General features: G+C 45.7%; 1 protein-coding gene across 1 annotated transcript in view; it reads left to right on the top strand.

Annotated features, from left to right (window-relative positions):
* clybl (citrate lyase beta like) overlaps positions 1 to 22,153 on the top strand; it is a 60,240-nt gene that overhangs the window by 25,088 nt on the left and 12,999 nt on the right. Inside the window, exons 2-3 of the mRNA XM_034562464.1 lie at positions 8,298 to 8,511; positions 20,507 to 20,695. Coding sequence (XP_034418355.1) covers positions 8,298 to 8,511; positions 20,507 to 20,695 — 403 coding nt within the window. The remainder of the gene's footprint in view (positions 1 to 8,297; positions 8,512 to 20,506; positions 20,696 to 22,153) is intronic.

Genomic DNA, 22,153 nt, shown 5'->3' with positions numbered 1-22,153 from the left:
TGTCCGTAAAGGCAAAGGAGGCCTTTTTGAATGAGAGCAAACATGTTTTTGTCCGCCGGACTGTTTCCATGGAGGTCGGGCGGTAGCATGACTGTGTTTAGAGCACAAACAGAAACGGATCAGACACGCAGACAGCCAGCAGATCAAAACGGAAGCTGCGGGAGCGGAACCCACCACGCTTTGATTAGGTTTGGTTTGGTCTTTTTTTTTGGGGGGTGGGGGGGGTTTGGTGTGTGCAGACTAAAGCCGCCACCCCAGCCCGCCTCGCGTCCCTTGCCAAGTTGCTTAGCCAAAACAGGGCAAGATTTGGGGAAGAAAGTACAAGAGAAAGAGAGAAAGAAAGCTGCGTCCTCCCCTCCCCCCTCTCACACTGACCATGGTCCAGCTGACAGTCACCCAGCTCTTGTGGGTTTAGTGAATTGAGAAGACACTTCTTGTGTGGATTTTTCAATTCTTCAACGTGTCATTTGGGCCCGGGAGTGCCATTGTCCCCTGCCCCTTTTCTCCGGGCTCCTTCTGCCGAGACGAGTCGTGTCATCCCCTCGTGATCAGCACTTTTGTTGCCTTTGTTTTTGGCCCTACCTCAGAAGTCCATCTTGTCTTTTATGTCCCTGCCTTTCATGCATAAGGGAACAGTTGTGGCCTGTTGTGGGGCTGTTCCACTGCATTTCCACCAGTGGGGTTTCCTTTCATTCTCTTCAAAGTGCGACAATGGGGCTCTGAGGGCCTGAATGGCCGATGCAGAGCGCACAATCCTACAGAGCCCGCTCATTTTGTTTTGCCAGAGTCAATAAAAATGCTAAGTTAAAAGCTAACCCCCTTATGCCCTCCTCGGATGGAGCGACTTGTTTGACCTCCCCTCTCAATTAACTTTTAATGATAAATTCATTGATTTTTTATTTATTTTTTAACTCATCTAAAGCATATTATTCTGCACACAATTAGGGCTGCATTAATGTTTATTTCAAACAAATTCAACCCATACTGTGTGTATTAAATATATATATATATATATATATATATATATATATATATATATATATAAGCATGAGCTAATCAATGCTGACTTGAGTGGATGTATGGAGTTGTCTACAGAGAGTGAAAGAGAAATATCTGGACATTCAACTACCAGCTCTCATAAATGATAGCTCCTCTATCTTTTACACACACCCCCCCCCCCTCCAGTCCTGAGACCTTGATGAAGACATCTCCATCCTTCTGCAGGAGTGGGATTAAACTAGTTTTATGTCGAGGCATGAGAAAAGAAAAGAGGAAAAAGTCTGCAGTTGTCTCCGGGCGTTACGGCGGAGACCTTGCATAAAAGCATTGTGTGCCGATTTGTGAGCCGAGAGAAAGCCGGGGTCTTTGGGAAGGATTACAGGTAGGCAGACATTGGCTGCTGAAGATAACCGGCATGACTTCATCCTCATTGTGTAGATTAAGGCATAAAACCCAAACTAATGAGACAGGGGAAAAGGGGGAGGGAGAAGACATGGACGGGAGGAGGAGTAAGGGGGTATTGTTGATGGCGAGGGACGTCATTGTCGCCGGAATAAGCTTCTTCTTCTTTTTTTTGTGTAAAGCGAGAAGAGGAAGATGTGGGCCCAGAGGTGATTATAATCTGAGGACGTGGGATTAAAACGAAAGAACGCTCCAAAAGGAAACATTGAGTTGAATGGGATCTCATAGGAGCACAGTGCTGCATTTTTATGCTGGCAGGAGAACAAATAAGTGTTGCTGTCTCACCTGCTCACAGCAAATTGAATGACCGGTGTCTTTAAATCAACCTGCTCGGTTTGGTAGCAGAATACTTCAGTCGGACTTGGTATTAACGTCAGCAGGTCCAGTGTGCTAGAGAGACCAGCTCCCCATCTCATCTAATCTGAGGGTTGGTGGGGGGGGGGGGGGACGGATTGCTCATCCCAACTCTCAATGTGCTGGAGGGCAAGCAAAGGAAGCAGGGGGGCAGAGAAGAGGAAAGGAGTAGAACACAAGTGTTTGATGCTCTCCTTCCCCTGTCTTTGGGGTGTCTCTGGTTAATTTTTCAGCATTTCTCTGGCATCCAATTGTGTCCTCAGACCTGAGCCAGTGGGAAACCCCACCGCCCCCCCCCCCCCCACCCCCACACCAAACCACAGCATCATGCTGAGTGGAGGGGCCGTATTTGGGGAATGTTTTTCACTCTAAAAACAAACAACAAAAAAAGCATCAGACAGGCAGGTGGACACAAAGCTAGGTAAATATTGATGACTTTTTGGCCATTTTATTTCCCACCCGCGGACAAAGAAGCCCGTTCACCCCTCAGGAAACGTTGATTTCCCACCTACTCTTTATTCATTCTTTATGTTCATAAAATGTAATCTGGACTCTTACGCAAACCACACTTTGAGGTGCGTGGCGCTTATTAAGAAGTGGTTGGTTATTGTGGGGTAGAAACTCGGATCTCTAATTTTGTGCATTTTCGACACAGCGTCCGCCTTGCACCGCCGCGCTGGAGATAATTGTGGAAATCTACATATTGAGAGGGAGGCTGTCGTCAGGGTCTGTTTTGGAGTGTGGCCTCTTGTTATCTGCTGTAATTCATGTGGTACGATGAATATTACCACCTGAATTAGGCTATTATGCTGCCATGTGGAGGCCAGCAGAGTTACAGGAAATGGTGATCATCATGTCATGATAATGAAGCAATTACTACAGGCTATTCACAGGACAATATTGACCACCAGGCCGCAATCAGCAGTGTCTGCATATGACATGGCTGTTATCTTGAGTGGAATATTTATTAAGATCTAATATTCCCTTCCTCCCCGTTTCTACTGGACAGACTGGTCTGAAGTGTTCAGCTTATGTGGGCTTATTGAGCAAAACACCCAAAACATCCGGGCTGTATAAATACATACCTCAGTCACATTGCAAATACAGATTTTGTCGAAATACATTTGAGGGAGAGCTGTGGCCCTTAAATCATCATATAATATCAATCATTCTTCCGGACGACGATCAATAAACGTACCTTTTATTTTCGCACTACTGGTAATGTACAATCAATGTAAATGTGCACACACACACACCGGCACACACATCTTTTAATGTTGGTTAGCAACACTGCGCTTGTTGGAGATGGAACAGTTTCTGCTCATATTGTCCGCTGACTTCCTCCTAGACTTGAAGAGTGAAATGATGATAGGTAGCGTCCCAAAACGTGCCTGTTAAGAATTGTGCAATAGTGAGTTGCTGTTCAGGCACATTCACCATTTTTTTTTTTTTTTAATGTTCGAAATCCTTATCTCGCTTACATTGGGAGTTTCCCATATCACCACTGATAACCAGAACGAACTGTGAGAAATAAGTAAATAGCTCTGTGATGGACATTTCACATGTTGTGGAATGTCAGCCAGCCTGTGTAATGTAGGTGTGAAGTCCCCCATCCTTATATGGGCTGTCGTTCCTTCGTGACATTACCCGTCACTTTGAGAAAATTCGGCGCATCCGATTGGATTACATGACAGGGGATTTCAGAGATAAAACTTGGGGCTGAATATGGCGACGGTGTACATCGGGGACGTTAGTTGTGTGGGAGCGGCGGAGATAAGACGTGTAGTTGAAGGATGTGTGGCTCAAGGTGGATTTATTGTAGTTGGACACTACAGGGAACGCTGCAGCGAGTGTCAGATCATCAGAGGCCATTCTGTTGGACTGAAGATCAGTTGATGGCTCGATAGCAGCTCGATAGCAGTCGACGTCTTTGTCCAAGATGCACAAGGTGGACACTAATCTGCATGTTAAAGGCTGGAGAAGTGCCATATACTGCGTCAGGGTTTAACAAAAGTATGTTTCGTGATACTGTCTCCATGTTTTGGTTTTTTTTAAACGCTTTAGATTTTTTGGAATAACCAGTTTGCATGCAAAGATTATCTCCGTACATACTTCATTTCATTTGTAAAGTGATGTGCGTGCCCTATCAAAGTAGTGCTGTGTGACGCTGGATGTTTCAGGGATAAATGCAAGTGCAGATTACGTAGCAAAGTAAACTTTTTAATTGTTTTACCCAGATTTCATGCATAATATTGTCACATTCTCCATACTATGATTTATAGCAGATTTTAAATATCGCTATAAATTGCCCTGCCCCAACGGTTCATGTGAAACGTCACATTTTTCCTGCGTTTTCCACACAAAAGAGATGAATGCGCACGGCCTTTTTAAAATGAACGTCAGTCTTCGCAGGAAACTGCTCGTTTAGGTTGAGGCAACAAAACTACTCCGTTCGGTTCAGGAAAAGATCTTCGTTTGGGTTAAAAATAACTACGTCATACTAAAGGATTACGTGGCTGGCTTCCAGCAGCAGAATATTTAGTAATATATTGATTGGTCGTCCCCTGCATCATGACAAGTATTGTGTCACCAGAAAAAAAAAAGCACAAGAACAATGTGTTTTTTGGGCTGGGATTTGACGGGATAGGACCAAATATGACATACCGTACAGGCCCATTTCTAGTCTAACACAAAGCTCACTGCCCCTCTTATCCCCCCCACATCCACCCCTCATCCTCCCCCTGTAATGCCATTGGGCCCAGGTCTACGGCTAATGAGAACCATACCCATCCAGCACCATATAAACCCACTAACACACACTTACCTCTGATCTCAGACCAGTAAACGTAGTCACTGCGGCCAGGTCCCACCACTTAACAGCTGCTAATTTAGCTACACAGCCCTGTGTTATCATAACCTTTCATGTAAAAAAAAAAGAAAAAAAAAAGAAAGAAAGCAAAAGAAGTTGGTAACGGAGGTGCATATGGCACTTTGGGGACTGTTAAATATATAGAACACACATATATAGTGATCTAATCAGGGGGAAATGCCCACCAGATGTGGGATGGTGTAAATAGAAATATCCGGATTGTGTTTATTGTATGGAAGTGAAGTGTGTGTTAGGTGACTGTGCCGAGTTCCCACGTGTGTCCAGCCCTGCTCCATTAATGGTTAATATTGGCCACTGCCTTTTGCCATTTAATCCATCGTTCGTCAAACCCTAAAACCGAAACAACACAAAAAGCAAATGGGTCAAATGGAAAAAAAAAAGCAAACAATCTGCTCATCGTCACATTTGTTTTGTATCGACCAGACGCATCCACAACCAAGGGTTGTGACTGTATGATCTTTTCACAGTATTATAACCCTCTCAAAATATCAAGGTATACAGCTAGACATTATTTTTTGTAGTATTTATTTATTTAAAAAAATACATTATGTAATATCATTTAAAGGACCCTTAAAACGAACAGAATAAAAAAGAATTATGTTATTTAACGGAAGCGCTTCAGTTTCCATGTTCAATTTACTTCTGAGTGATAACATATACTGGAGCTGCACGACAGCACAGCGAGACCGCTCCGGTCTCGGCTTACTTGATCCACAACTATTTGGCTGATAATCTTCTTTTTTTTTAATTCAAGTTCAAGCAAATATTGTTCTGGCTGCAGCATCTCACATGTGATTTTTTTAATCTTTGTCACACGTGTGAGTCCACCACCCAAATATATTGAACTCACTATTGATTGCTCCATACAAGACTTCTTGGACACGTCATTTAAAAAGCCGGACTTTAATGTACAGCATGCGGTATGTCTCTTCCTGTTGGTCTGCCTACATTTCATCTTTTCAGATGTGGTTTTATGTTTTTTTGTCTCCTGTAGTTATTTCCATGGCAGGATGAAAACAGAATAAACTCTGTCTTTTAAACCCCTTAGTTGCCAGTTCACTGTAAGACAACCTTGTGTGTGCTGTAAAAGAGCAGAGAGAAAGTAGCACTGTGGATTTAAGGGAGCAAAGAAACAAAGATTTTGTGTCTCTGCTTCTCGTGTCTTGTCTCCAGCCAACATCAAGGCGCCTCCGCTCTCTCTCCCGGTACTCTCTTTTCTCCCCGAATAATGAAACATCCATCCACTTCTTTTTTTTTTTTTTTTATACTTCAATTACATTATAATATATTTGCCTTTTTAAGTGGGCATTTAGTTTCCCCCTGAGCGTTATACGCACAGAATAGACTGATTTGAATTTCTCTCTTTTTCTTCCTCTCTTTTATAGCTTTTTTCTCCCCGAAATAACTGTGAGCTCTTTTATATTTGTCTGGTGTCAACCTTTTGCCATGTTCTCTCCCTCAAGCCTTTTGTGAGTCTCTATATACCTGGAGGCAGTGAAATGCTGGGAGCAACTTGAATTGGGTTTTAACTGCCCGCTACAAGCGCGACATCTCAGTGCAGATTAGGCCTGATTGGGACTGGAGGGCGTGTGGGAGCGTAGTTGACGGGATTAGGTGGCTATTGAAGTGACTTTCTGCTCCTTTTCTAAGAGAACGAAAGACAAGAAAAGAGACTCATTCAGCCCACCCCCTCTTCCTCTCTTTCTTCTGTCTTCCTTAAGAGGACACTAATTACAAATATGATCCCTCGAAGGGTTTCTGATACCCGACGAGAGCTGGATGGCGGCAGAATCTGTTGGATGCATCGGATCCTCAACATTTAGCCACTCGTGAGGGTCAGTTGTTGTCAGAAGCAAATTATTAGGACGCGTGCGCAACGATTGTGATTAGCAGATGTGCGGATGGGAGGGGGGGGGGGCATAGGAGCCAAACTCACTGCTCGACTTTGTGTGAACTTTATTGACCCGTGTGCATGCAGATGTGATAAGGAGCATGGCAACAACCGCTCGACCTGTTATTTTCCTAGCGTCGGGCTTGTAGTTTGCGCTGTAATACACATAAAGTAGCCACCAAAAGGAGTTTGTTGCATCCACCGGAGAGCAAAGCCACCGCAGAGCATTTGAACAAAGCACCCAAAAGGAAAAAGTAATAGAGGTAACTGATACTGTGGCGCTTTACTCAGAGCGGTTGTTTTCGACACATTTAGTTGAGTAATGACACACCCTGGAAACAACTTCCTTGCTGTAACCGAAACGTTTCAGCAGTCGTAGCTAACCTACAAAAAAGAAAGCACCACAATTCATAGATATCCCACGGAATGATGGCGCATGTTATCTACGTAATCGTGAACCAGGAAGTATAAAGACCGCCAAAGCCCACGCTGGGCGCCAGGGAAGTGGAGACTTGTCAATCACAGTAGACCCGCCCAAAGGCATACCCTGCTTCATGGTCTATTTGACTCTAAATGGACTATAATTTACATGTGAAATGAGAAGTCAATGTGGATTATTTGTCAAGTAACTTCCATACTTCACAGCACTTCTGTAGTTATTTTAACCCAAACAAGGATCTTTTCCTAAACCTAACCAAGCCGTTTTGTTGCCTATAGCTAACTTAAGTGTTTCCCGATCTATTCCTGAACCTACCAAAGTAGTTTCGTTGAGTAGTTTCCTGTGAAGATGGAAGTTGATTTTGCAAAGACTGTGACAAGCGTGAATTGACGTATTGCTGGCTTTTCGTAGGCAAAATTAGGGGTGCCTTATACGTCTTATCAAATATTGTTGTTCGAGGATACGCTGAAGTGGCTCATTTACATTTTTTATTTTAAAAACCAAAACAACTCTGAGAAGTTCTCAAGGCAATGTTGAATCATCCATTACTGTCTTACTCAGACTCAATGCATTTTGAAGTGCAGCACATTGTGATCGACATGTTGATTTTAATAGTTTGACTTTAATATTCGTCCATTTTGTCATTGTGTGACAAACAGTGTGCAGCATCATCATCTATGAAGTAGATGTTGCACCTGTAGAAGTAATGAAGGTACAGCAGTTTGGCCTTTTCCAAACCTGCACTACAAGACCACTACAACACTCCCGTACTCCCCAAACGTGGCTGTTCCCATGACTCGGCTCCAGCCACTGGGCTGACACCCTTACTCATTCACTTCCTGTGCAGTGTGGCGCCATTAGCATATGAGTGGCTCAGTGTTTGGGTGAGTTTGTCCTCAACAAAGGCAGCCCAAGCACAGGTCAGCGTCTCTCATCCACTTCAATGGACAGCTGAAGGGCAAACAGAGCTCCGCAAATGAAACGTTTCCAGACTTTCGCTCCAGTCTGGAGGAAGAGGCCTCCTCTCTGGCTCCTCGCGTTTAATGATGAACGCTGGAAAGAACACTGCAGAATATTATGAAGATGAATGCAGCAACAGCCTTTTGATTATTCATCGCCCTTAGCCCTGTATGGATACAGTGTGTTCTCATGAGTAATGTATGCACCAAAGACGTGTATTTGAGCGTACTGTCTCGATCGTGAAAAGCACACGCAAACTTGTGTCCGTGTGCTCAGGCGTGTTTTCATATTTGTGTTGACAGGGATGGCGGTCGGCTCCTGTCCGCCGCCTGGCGGGCGCACGCCGAAGCGCGCCGTTCTCTCCGTCACCTGGCGGGCCCCTCGCCGCGCTACACCCCCCGCAGGGCGGTGCTCTACTGCCCCGGCAACGACGAGCGAAAGTTGAGGAAGCTGGCGTCGCTGGACGTCGACTGCGCCGTCCTGGACTGCGAGGACGGCGTGGCCCTCGGCAAAAAGGTACATGGAATACGCACAGGTGGAAAGCAGATTTCGCGCGCGGCCACGCACCTCGTGACTGAAGGAAAGGGGGCGGATCGGAATCGAAATCGGGGACAGGTGCTCGGACTTAATCACTGGCAAGAAAACTAACTGAGTGAGATGTTTAAAACAAGCATGTTTGGCTCTTATTATGATGTGCATAAAGGAAGTGCCCCCTCCCCCCCGTCCCCCTTATCAGAGGTGACCACATCCTGCTGGGCGAGCAGCAGGAAAGCACCAGATGCAGCAGGTTAAAAGCATTCTTCCCCCGCACACGCAACCTCCCCATTGGCTCAGCCGAGCTGCCCATGAAATCGTGATTGGAGAGTGGGATAAAGAAGGGGGAAAAAAAAGAAGTTAACCAACAAAGGTTTTTAAGTCATGATAATAAAGATGATTGATATGGCTGGAGGCTGTTCCTGTAGGAGACAAAGGCAATAAGACGATGGCCCTGTGTGACTGACGGACTAAAGCTGTGACCCCGCGATGGAGTTGGCGGATGTCAGAGCTTCTGTCTTTATTACGTGTGAGGGGAAGGGGGAGGTGCAAAGGGGAACGTGGAGAGGAATGCAGCGCTGGAGCGGCCATTCAGGCTTGAGGAGAACTCAGACGGTGGATGTCGGCCTGTCAGCATGTGACGGGTCCACCACGTCTCTATCCGGTTTCGACATAAAGCACCCCGCTCATATTCTCTCACCAACCCTCTCATTTCACTGAAAACACAAGACATTATTTGCAGCTTTAACGTCTTGAGCATTTTGAATATGATGGGATTCATTTTCTTTTCAAAGGCCTCTTCTATGTTAGCTTGTGGCTTGTCCCTGTGGAGGATGCCATTTAGGCCCTGGGGTATGCGATTAAAAATAAAGGGGGGAATTATGTTAGCAACAGGGCAGTTCCATTCCCTTTTTAAAATGCAGAAACATGTTCCTCAGCAGGCTTACTTTTCCCTCCCCTCTTCCACTAGTTACACTCGAACAATACCAACAGTACATTCTGGAAAAGCACCTCAATCACCGGGCCTTGCTTAATATCCACGTTGCATTCTCCTCCTCAGCACCACACAGCGCAACGCACAGCGTCCGATTTCAGCCAGGGTTTTTTTTTTCCCGACACCATATGTCCACGTTTAGCTTTTAAAAGAGCCCGACACAGTGTGCAAAACTCCTGTAACCTATTATGTGGTTGCCATGGCATGCTGCGTAATATAGAAATGAGTTATTAACTCAATAACATAATGCACCTTTTCTACTGGCACCCTTTCTTCACTTCCCACACTCGCAGCTTCTTTCTCCACTGTGGCAATTGGAAATCGATGGGGTGTCTAGTTATACCTTCCCTTAAGATGATATTTGTTTTTCCCCTGTTGGATGAACTGTGCTTCTAGTGTGTGTGTGTGTATGTCTGTAGGTATACCAGAGATTTGTTTTGGATATTAACTTCCATATTTTCAAAAATGTGATGTAAAAAAAAAAAAAAAGATATATTGTCTTTATTTTATATACTGGTAGATATTTTCTCTTTAGGCGCTAAACTGTCTAATTGCATTTGTCCATATTTACTAAAAGTTTCATGTTGTTAGGCGATGCAAAATGAGAAGTGAGGGAATCAAAATGTATACAAATGTTCGCTCGTCCTGATTGGAACACCGTCTCGTTCGTTAAGGGGTTAGTCTCACAGGATTCTGTTCTGAGTCTATTCTACGTTTCACATCACTCATCATGTGTTTAACCGTGAAGTTTCCTAACGTGCTGCTCACTACGCTGCCTACGTGTAGACGGTGTCAAACCCGCCGTTTCATTGGACACGCAGGGAGATTATTGCCCGGTGAAAATGTTGTCTTTTTTTTTTTGTTGGTCAGTCATAAAATAATATAATAATAGAAAACACTTAAGTGACACCAGTGAAGAATATTGCACCAAACGAATAGATGCAAAAGAGGTCACTTCAAAGGAGCTCTACATTTAGGACCAGAATACAAAACGACCAAAATGCAGCAGCCTGTTTGATTTTTCCGTTTTTTTACAGTAAGAATTGATGTAGTCCCCTAAATACGTATGAAAGAGAAACTCAAATGTGTGTGTTTTTTTTTATTTTTACGCTTTGGCTTCTCTCTTTGCTGTAGTGATGTAGAAGGGCAGTGGTTCTCAACCTTTTTTGAAAGGACAAGTTTCAACCACGGCCAGCACTTCCACGCCATGTCATTCTAAAAAAAAAGATAATAATAATCCCCAAGCACTTGAGGTGTAGGTCTATGAAAACACACAGTTTGTTTTGGGTGCTCGTGGCAAGAATTATTCCTTCGCCCACATCTGTTCACCTATTGACCCCTAACCGCTGATCCAAACTTGAGGTCAGTTGTTGGTCAAGAGATACAGTAGCTGCTCGTCCAGGAGGCGTGAAAGGTCACGACTCCTGGCATCTTTCTTAGTTTCTCCAGGGGCCGAGAGCTCATAACATACACACATTCCCAAGCTAGTTAAAGTGACAACCATTCTCTCAGTAGATGGAGTGGAGCCGAGAGCCCCGGACATCCCCAGAGGCTCCTGACTGACTGACTGAATGAGCAGGTCTTGACCTCAGATTATGTTTGCTTATGTATGCATTTAGGACACGTGACGCTGAGTGGTTGACCTCCTTTAGGCATCGGTTTCTAGATCATTTAATTCAAAGAAATGCGGTGCCCTTCAGAGTTGAGGGGTGGCCGTGTAACAGTTGTGATAACAGTGGTATTGCTGTTACTCGATTCTCCTTGAATTCAAGCTTCAATAAACCTTCAGCCAAAAGACATCGAGGAGTCTCCCGTTATTTCCTCGGCCTCCGGTTAATCTGCTCCCAGTATGTCCATCACGGCTCGCATTTCCCAGTTTTTTTCTCGTGGACTGTGAAATATATTGAATGTGAAAGATCCCACAAGGCGCTTCATGCAGATCTGATGCAGGACACTTTTACATCTGCCCGTGTGCGCATGCTGAATTGAAAGATTGTCACTTGCGGTAGACTTTTCTCATGCTGTCTAGTCAAAAATATTACCCTTCCCCTCCTAGAATGTAAGCTGAAGATCTGTTCTGGGACCAGCGGAATTGTAAATACACCAGATTTAGCTGTTACATTGCGAGCGGGTCTTTGGGCTGACAATTTCTACAGCGTATACCGTAGCTGCGATTTATATTCGCCGTGATGACCGCGCCGTCGGCACTGTGTGTTCGCCAAGAGATGCCAGGCCTCAACAATGGTCTCATAATGCAAGTCCGTTTCTTTTTTTCTTTTCTTTTTTTCTTCTTCTATGCAAGCAAGAATAAAAGCAAAGCGGAGACTGAGCTCGCTAAATGCCACGCGGAACCGCTGTTTTGGTAAAAAGGCAGCAAAGGGTTATGGGTACACGTGGATAGGCCTTAAATGGGGCTGCTGCCCACAACCACCCTCCTATTATGTGTTCACTAATGTATTCTTTTCATTATCTGTCACCTTCACCTTAAAACAGGGAAGGGATATTCATGACAAAAAAAAAAGGTACGCCATGAAGGTCAGTCCACCCCCTCCCCTTGAAAATAGAAATCCGGCGGTGCCCGCTTTAATTGCCTGCCGCCGTGACTCCAAAAAAATGTCCGCACTCCAGCTCGGCTGCTTACGAGGCAGGGAGATGAGATAAAGGAGTAAAGGGTAGGATCCACCTAGAGCTTGCTAACTGTCACCACAGACCCAGAGGGGAGAGAAGGAGGAGGAGAGAGGGGAGGGCAGGGAAGACGAGGCTGACTGCTCTAACACTCTTACACATATCATCATATCTGTATGATCAGTGGGGTGGAGGAAGAGGGAGGGCAGGTTGAAACCCCGGAGCGGAACTGACGGCTACACCTGTCCTCTCTCCTCCTCTCTCCCTCGCTGTCTTGTTCCCTCTCATTGTCCCCCTCCCTCGCTCATCTCCCCTCGCCGGGGTCAAGATTGCTTAGCTCTCTCTCTCTCATGTTATCTCACTGTCTCTCCGTGCCCTATGGTCCAGTATTCCTCCCTGTGTTTTCTCTCTCTCTCTCTCTCTCTCTCTCTCTCTCGCCCCATCTCTTTTCCCCACATGGGTCCCTCCATCCTCCCTGAACCCCCCTCACCCCCTGCCCACCCTTGCCGCAGAGATTCTCTCCTAATCCCTGGAAGTTTGGAACTAATGAACTAACTGCTGAGCTGCTGCCACTGAGCTTTGTCCCAAACTATACTGTACTTCACACTCGATTTCCTCTCCAGATGGCACGGTGGCGCGGCCGACACAACGGGGAGCACCTCTCACACACCAGCACGCGCTCGCAAATGCACACGGGTACACAACACATGCAGAACGAACACACACACACACACACACACACACACACACACACACACACACGTAGACACATGCAGACAGACGTTCACGCACAAATGCACATGCATGCAAGTGCATACACAAATTGTTACAGTCTGCAGCTCACTGTGCATCAGTCAAGTGTGACGGAGGGCCAGTGTCCTGCATTCACCATCAGTGCATTAGAGAAGCAGGGCCACTTGTTAGTGCTTAACATGAGTTCCTTCACTAGTTGTCCCTCTGAAGGTGTTTAATCCATCCAAAAGTAAGAACTGAGTAGCAGCAGCTTTTATTGGGCCCATGTGGAAGCCAGAGACCGTTCACTCCTGGATTTCACAGTTTTATGAGTACACGGATGTGATTACAACCACCAGACGTACACGATTCGCCATGTTTAATTGATGCAATTTGTGGAAGGTTGTCAGGCTTCAAGCTGGCGGCAACTTCCGCGTCTGAAATGTGGAGCCAATGTGGAAGTGTTTTAAACCTGCATTATTTCTAATAGCCATCAACATTCTTTGTAAAAAGCAGTCTGCTTGTATAGATGACTAGATGACTCTACTCTCTTGATTTATTCCCTCAGTAAATATTGTAAACATGAGTTTATGGTCTCAATCTCTAGTTTCAAGTCTTCTTCAATACAGCATGATGTTCATTTAGTAAATGATGGTCCATTTAGTCAAACAGACCAGAAAGCAGGCAATGATTTGTGTGTTTATGTTTGTTTCCAGTTCATGAAAGTTAATTGTAACATTTTAGTCACCTCCAAATGTCTTATCCAGCATGCTGTTGTACTTCAGGGCTCCACCCTCTCTTGTGTCCTCTGGTTGCAAAAAAAAACAAGATGGAGACGGAAAAGATTGACTTGTCGCAACCGCCGTCTGGTTCTGGTGTTTCATACGACTTCCATTGAAGATGTTGCTGTGTGGCTCGTGGTGTGAACACAACAACACATATGCAACCCCCTTTCAAAGTAGGTTTTGACTTCATGAAAGCTACCTGCAACATTTTGCAGAGCCTAAAATGTATTCAGCGTTCGGTCGTACTTGGCTGCACCCTCTTCTGTCACTTCTGGTTCCAAAAAAAAACAAGATGGAGACGACCAAAGGGTCAAACTCGAGGAGTCAAAAAGCCAATGGAGGACATAACAGTGACTACGTCCACTCCTTATGTCCAGTCTATGACTTCAAGTAATACGCTTGTGCCTGAATCCCAGTGGTTCAGACTAGTTGGGGTCAGGTCAGGAGCTCCCGGCAGCTACGAACGTGTCTCAGGTGTGTGAGGTGACAACAATGGTTATATCAGAACTGGAGAGTATTTCTTCATTGGATGAGCAAAGAACCTCACTGAAGGCTTTTTCTCGATGGAAAAACAAGTTTTCTCTCTTCTCCCGGCTGGCATCGCCAAGAGTTCGATTGGCAGATGGTTCATCCAATCACCTGTCAAGTATCTGGCCTTTTGTGTCACAAACGTACCCGGCTCGTCAGGTTAAATTTGATGGTTCTTGTCAGCGAAATTACAGCAATTGGAGCTCAGAAGAGGTATTCGTTTGATTGTAGAGATTGCATATTTCTTTTTGAGCAGTCTTTTCATCAATTAACAGTTGTGGAACTGCTGCCTGTCACAGTAAGCGCTGTGTACTGCACGACATTGGAGCTCCTCAAAGTCCTAGTCATTGTCAGATCCCAATAAGCTTCCGCGTCGTACACGTAAAGGGGCACCATGAGACCACAGAACACAATAGTTATGTACACTTATGCAAGAAAAGGGCGATCATGGGCCAACATTGCCTCTGGTCTATTGAGGTGACAATCTTCTGGTCCAAATTACAACAGAAAGTGAAAATTAAAATCCTTTCATCCTTTTTCTATTCTTTGTATGAAAAGGGGTTTCTGTTCCCGGCTTTACTTTTGAGTTTTATCACAAGCGGTCGAGAAGCTGGTTAATTCACGAAGTTGTTAACCCCCGAGTCTTTAACCTGATGTCGGGTTGCACACACGATAAGATTCTCTCCCTTAGAGTGGATGATATTATTACAGTGTCTTAACTTTTGCTGGTTGTAGCACGGTCGACGTATGAGCCATGGTCTAGGCATGAACCGCGTCTGACACCAGAGATGTTTCAACTTAACATAAATTATGCAGCCAACTGTCTAAACTGATACGTGACCTCAGTTCAACGCTCGCCGTGTTATTCCAGAGGACACTGAAAGATCCGCTCTCCGTTTAAGTGGATTCAAATGACTAAACTCTTGACAGAAAGAGCTCCTGGGAAATAATGTAAGCCAGTTGAATTATGAATACTGAACATTTTTGTTTAGCGTATGTTGTGTGCGCGTGCGTTTACGTCTGTAGGCATGTTCTTGTGTGTGTGTGTGTGTGTGTGTGCGTGTGTGTGCGTGCGTGTTGGTATCCGCTGGCGCTCAACACCTCGGAGGACCTGGGAGACCGGCTGCCAAGACTCACAAACGGCCCGAGAATGGACCCCTTCCCAGCCAGATCAGAAAAGACCTGCAGATCCAAATCCTACCGTCGGCCACGAGAGGTCAAGGTGCAGAGGAGGGCGATGACAGCGCTGTCGTTAGCGTTCGGCGTGGAGAGGGCTGTGGCTCGGAAGACACAGAGAAAGTGATTTACAGGGCTGGACAGTTTGAAACACAACAATATAAGTCGCAGATTACATTTGCGCTTCCTCTGGTCTTTGGTGGTTCTTTTGGAAACCGCACTCGTGCAGCCGATCCTGATTCCCTGGGTTTAGGGGCGAGGGTGGAGGCAGAGCGGGAGGGGGGGGACAGAAAACGCTGAGGCGCAGAGAACAGAGAGGCCTCTCTCTCACTCTCCAAATTATCCTGTTACACTCCGGTGTTTTCACTGGCAGCGCCGCAGCCCGCGCCGCTCTGTGCAGCGTGGGCCGCGCAACGCAACACTCGGAGAGTCAACCCCCGGTAGGAGGAGTGATGATGGAGAAGGCGATGAGGAGAGGAACACGTGAAGGAATGGGGAGGAGGTGGAGGACAGGAATGGAGCAGATGTTGGTTGGGGGAATATAAGCAATGCTACACCTCTCTTATTGCAAGAACTTCACCTACATTTAAATTGTTCCGTCTTAATGGATCATTCAAATGACGGAACCCCAGCTAGCTATATCATACCATTTTCAAATGATCTTCCCGACACTAATAATACAATATATATGAAAGGGAAGAAGGAACATTATTTTGTACATATACAATGATATCAAATCATACAAATTATGTTGAGCAAGATGCACTCATGAGTAATATATTAGTGCAAGTAAGAAATAGAAACATAAAACTGTAAAAATGGGATAAAATCACGTATAATAAATATTGGCTACATTTAGCGTTGACCAGAAGCGTCTCATTGGACATTTGTCGGCATCGCACAATTACAGTAGTTGCACTTTTCACATGTGGCCTTAAGACACATGTTTGCACTTCAACACCTCATTAGCATCGTGGTCACGTTCACGGACATCATGACACCAAGTGGAGAAGAAGTCCATCCTTACAGGTACTTGTTCTTTGCCCCACATTATACACCATCTTCGGTTTCATTTGACCCCGAGCACATTGTAGCAACCCACTGCGATACCTGAAGTCGTGGGAAAGCGTCTTCGCTCCTTTTAAAACGGCTTCATTAACGTATTCCTGTACATTTTAATTAGTTAATCTGTGCAATTTAGCTTTTCCGAGTCTACATGAAGATGGTTTTGTTCCTGGTGAGGAAATACTATCCCCTCTGGAATCATGATTCGTAGTTAGTTGTGTATTTATTTTAATGTATTGAAGTTTTAGTTTGAGCCTGCACGTGTTGAGTTTTGCAGTTGATGATTTTTTATTCCTTTTATAATCTTTGACTGTATTTTTTACTTCACTCAGCCAGAGGTGTAGGCCAAATGTACTTCGCTTAGAGACCTGATAGACCAATAATTGTTTAAAAATAAAGCTACTAGAGATGTCAAGAGAAGCATAATTGCTCCTCTGTTAGTTTGGGGGAGTCGTCTGTGTTCGGGGAGACAGCTGTACTGGGAGTTGCAAATGAGACCTAAATCGCTGGGAAACTAACTGATGCATAATCACCGAGGAACAAAACCTCTAAATCATTTTAATTATGCAAAGAATATACTAAAGATACCGACTGACTAGCCTCGGGAATTCATTTCCCCAAAACATTGCGGTGCAGCTCGTAACGAACTGTAACCGAAGAGCCGTAATGAGCTCCTTTCATGGCTAATTAAAGTGAATAAACAGTGTGTAATAACTAGCTGTTCCTCCTCCTCGGGCTGTCAGGAAAGCCTACTTGTCATTGCGGGTCAAAACTGATTTACTCCCCCTCCACCTTGCTAGTTCCGTCTCGTTGTCAGCCCTGACAGGGTAAGGGATGACGCGGCCGTGCCTCCGACTGACGGCAGTGAAGGCCCGAAATCTCCTTTCCGCTACGTCTCAGTTTATCGACGTAGCCCTGAGTTACTCAGTCATCTCACTCCGGCTTTCTGGAGTGCAGCGTGCCACTTGTCAAAACCCATCGATGATGACTTGAAGCCTGCTAACAGACACACACACACAGACACACACTCTGACAGAGACGGCGAACAAATGTGTACACAGTCACACTTCAGGCATGCAGCGCTTCACCTGCGCTCGTCTACAGCGGGATGCAAAGGCAGGAGAAAAAAGAAAAAAGTGGAAAACCCAGTGCGCTCATTGTGACTTGTGAGTTTCTCCACTCTTTTTCACACAAAACTACACAGGCTTTCCAGAATAAAAGACACATCACTCTGCTGTCTGGAGGCAGTATGTCAGCGATAAAAGGTGCCATCTACATGCGGCGTTTTTTTTTAGCGTGACGCTCACTCGTTAAATTCATCTCATTAGTCTGTTGACGCACACAATTCTTATTTTCCACAAACAAAATAGATTCCACCCCTTTTCTGGTGTCCTTTCTAAAAAAAAACATTTCCTGCCTTGTTATCTTTCCTCACTTTCTATCCAGTATCGACGGTCACACCCGTCGCCCTCGTGATCTGATTGAAATTGAGAGTGTGAGTCTACGCCCAGTGAGAGCGACTTCTCGCAGGGCCGGACATCCGCAATCCGGTGCTGGAGATGAAGGCCACCCACGCCTCCGATTGGACGGTCTCATGTGGCGTCTGCAAGGCCCATCGACGGGCCCCCGGGCTTGAGCCGCGCGTCGAGGAGCTGACCTCGCTCTTCGCAGAGGTCAGCCTTTTGCCGCACTTGAGAAAAAGCCTCTTGTCCGCGTCCAGGCCTTATTATGGCCCATGCCTGCCCTGGCCAACTGCTCACCCGCCCACCCGCCCGCATGTGTCAGCTTCTAATGATGAGGATGATGATGCGGGGGGGGGGGGTGAAATCAAAGAAGAGTTTGAGCTCACGCCGGGGCGAGCTCTCCATGGGACACCAGGTGATTGGGGAGGGAGCTTTGAAGCAACTTGTTGGATGGCGGTCCATTAATGTAAAATATCTGCTTTTCAAAGGGCTTTTATTCAAGCTTGGAGTAGCGGAGCCCGTAGGGGTCAAGGTGTCTGTCGGAATAATATCTCACCTTTCCAGGGAAAGCGAGATAAAAGTGAGGACGGCGCGCGGCGACCCGGCCTGCTCCCCTTTTTGAGCCATTCCCCGGCGTCGCGGTTTCAGAAACACCGTTGCGAAAGGGAGACAATTCTTGCAAAAGAGCGGTCTCCGGTTCCATTAAAAATAATTTTAATGCACACAGAGGCTGCGGCTGGAGCGCGCTACTCGGCCCTCCGCAGTCTATTGGATCCTGCAGATGTTCTAAACCATGCTTTTGGATCATTTCTGGATCACTATTTACTTTGGTTCAGTCGGGGATCAATGTGACTCCTGACATTACGAGGCAGCCGAGCGGGTTCTCACAGATCAATTTTCTCCAGTCACCGGGTGGGGGGAGGGTGGAGGGTGGACAGACAGAATGTAATCCACCAAGTAGCAGGTTTATGAACGAGTGAATTACGGCTGCGTAAAGCGCCCCATCCGTTTTAAGTTACCGGTCCGTCTCGGCGAGAGCGGCGGCGCGGCAAAAAGAAAACATCGTCAAAGATCACAGCGCGGGACAGTCCCTCTTGTCTCATCCAATGAGGCCGAAGGCGGGGACACAGACGACACAGCCCGCTCGTGACCCCCCATTAAATCCTTGCAAATCTTTGATATGTACTTTGATACCGTATTTTTATTGATACTGGAGGGACGTTGGTGATATCAAGTGCAGTTCTGCATTCCAGGAGATCAGAGCGAGGGCTGTTTTGTCTCAGGAGCTCGTCCCGTGACCCCTGAGGGCGCCCCATAAGCTCTCGTACAACCGATCCTAGGTTGACTGTAGTCCGCTGTAGTATTTAATATATATTCTTTACGAGGGACTGTGATGTATGGGCTCTCCGCGTTATGTCTGTCTGCAGTCTCGCTTTCATGAACACCCACGTGACTTTGCTCGTCCAATGATTCCCTTGTTTTTATATGCCACTGTTTCCTTTTTGCTGTAAATCCAAAGCATCAGCAAATCAGCATCACACATTCTGCCGCCATCCATCTGATTTTTTAATTTTTTTTTTAACACATTTCACTTCACGAATAAGCAATCCCAAAACATTTCTTGCACACTCTGTAATCTGTGCCAGTTTCAGTTTTCATTTTTTTTTTTTTTTAATTTGAGCATTTCTTTTGAGTACATTTTCTTACTAAGTAGAAATGGAGGGGAGGAAGGACGGGGGAAAAAAACAATCTGAGAATCTCCACAACACACACATACACAAGCACTCAAAGGCTCGAGCCTCTGATCCAACCTGACATCTCCTAAGCTACCGTTTCCTCGTTGCTGCTTAACTCGGACCACATTTCTCCCAGAGAGCCTCTCTCCTCTCGCCGGCCTGGACTTCGCTCCCCATTCCATCTCTCTCTCTCTCTCTCTCTCCGTTCCTGTGGCCAAGCATCTGGTTCGAATATAGTGGCGTGTGCTCCTGCGTTGGCGATAGAAGTCGGGACTGTAGGCTTCCCTTTTGATTCCCCCCCCCCCATCCTCCTCGTCCCTCTTCCTGCCCGGCTCATACAATGCCCCGCATTGAGGGAGCAAGGTTGAGTGTGCGCCGACTGTCTTGTTGATTTGTGGCACACTGTTATTTAGTATTTTGCTCTTTATATATACAGTACATGTTAAAGTTCCATCGTGGTATCTAGAGTGAGCTATGCTTTGTCAATGATGATGACACATTATTTGTGTCTGCAATGTGTTGTTTATTTGCATAATCATGCTTAATGGTCAATATATTTTATGTAGCCTCATTTCCTTTGGAGGAAATTGAACTTTTATTTCCATTCTCCTTCATCTATCTAGTATTTATTTAGTTATTTTGGGTGAATGGAACTGATTTGCTTCTGTGCATTTGTTTTGTCACAAATCACCAGTATTCAGCATTTCCTTTCGTTGATCCGTTTAGCATTGTGCTCGTCTATTCTTGGATTGTCATCTTCAACAGCTGGCTCTGTAAAATGTTCTGTTTTGAATCCTACAAGGAATTTGAATCCCCAAAATGCATTGCATGAAACATTCTGTATTTCTCTCTATGTTTGTTCCCGTGCTGCAGACTGAAGCCAGGGAGACAATTTCCAGGATGCTGGCGGAGCTGGACCTGGGCCGGACGGAGAAGTGCGTGAGGGTGAACTCTGTGTCCAGCGGGTTAGCCGAGGCTGACCTGCAGGTCATCCTGCAGGCTGAGGTTCTGCCTCCTGCCATCATGCTGCCCAAAGTGGAGGACACGCAGGAAGTGCAGTGGGTAAGTTCCAAATATCAGTCACTTTAAAAGTAAAAAAAGAAGAACGGCTGAACATAATAATCTGAAAGTTTCTTTGGAACCATGTGCAACAACTTTGTTGCAATACATAAAAAAAAACTAAATAAGGCAACATATACACGTGAGTTTTCTCTCTTTCACCTCTGTGTGTCTTTTTAAAAAAAACACACACACACAATGGTGCTCTTACACAAACTCACGGAGTAAGAGGAAACCACGGGACTCTTCAAAGCAATCATAACAAACTTTTCCATTTCCCAGTAAGAGTGGGAATCGATCCCTGTGGCTGGACTCAGGGACAGACGGGGTGTTTTTCTTGGCCGCCGCTCAAGAAACGCATGACATTACTTTGGGATTAGCTCCAGAAGCCCGATAGCTTTCTGTAACAACACAACGGTGCCTTCTGCCACTCTGAACTTACTGGAAAGCCGCCTCGACCAGTGCAGCGTTGCGGCTGCGAATGAATCTCATCGAAACTAAAAGGCACTCAGTCAGAATCGAATGAAAAGAAGTCTGCCTCAAACATTTGAATATTCTCCAATGTGAAATCAAAAGGCCGTCATGTCAGTCTGAGGAAGATCACAAGCTGAGTGAGGACTGCACAGTTGCTTTCGAATCGGTGCTTAAAAAGATCTCCCGTCACGTCCCCTCAACCTGATCAGACGTCAGATATCCTCAGCTTTTGCACCTTTTTTTGGTTCACATGAATTAGCTGTTAAAACAAATACGGAGCGACCGCTCACTGATGTGGTTCCCGATGACATTACCGAGTACAATTTGTCTTCCCTAACTGGGCCTGCGTGTGCCCCAGTTAAGAGAGGCGGTTTGTCTGGGCCTTGGCCATCCCTCTGGCTCCCTATAAAGGGGCGCTGCACGGATGTCAGGTCCCGAAAGGTCATGAGACGGTGGCATCATTAATGCAGGCCGTTGTGATCAGCTCCATATGGTTGGCTTCCCAGGAAGGAGCCCGCTTACTGTCCGCCTCCCTCGCTACGCGGGTCTGAATACAGTTCAAAGGTCCCGTAAAAGTACTTTCTGCTAATTCACGTTTGTTTTTGAGTTTTCTTTTTTTAACTCTCTCTTTGCAAACACTATGGGCCAACCGCATACCCAAGCACTATTTTTAAATAAAGCTTTTGTTACCGTTTCGAGATGCAAATTCCAAAACGGCGCTTGGTGATCACACAAGAGCAGAAATGAAGATTTGTTTAGAGGAGGGAGAGAAGTGAAAGGAAGGTGTCTCGTCTGGCTTTTCCCTCAGCGTTACGACACACACACACACACACACACACACACACACAGTGTCTTGGAGCAGGAAGTTTTTAACTAGTGCTTTTAATTAGAACACATCTATTTCCTGCCGCCCTTTCTTTCTTCCAGGTCTAATTGCTGACAGGTGTTCAACAATTCTCTCCCTTAGCTCAACCGTTCCTCCCAGTG

Source organism: Cyclopterus lumpus, chromosome 21, assembly GCF_009769545.1.
Source record: "Cyclopterus lumpus isolate fCycLum1 chromosome 21, fCycLum1.pri, whole genome shotgun sequence".
Classification (NCBI taxonomy): Eukaryota; Metazoa; Chordata; class Actinopteri; order Perciformes; family Cyclopteridae; genus Cyclopterus; species Cyclopterus lumpus.
This window is presented reverse-complemented; position numbering and strand designations above follow the sequence as displayed.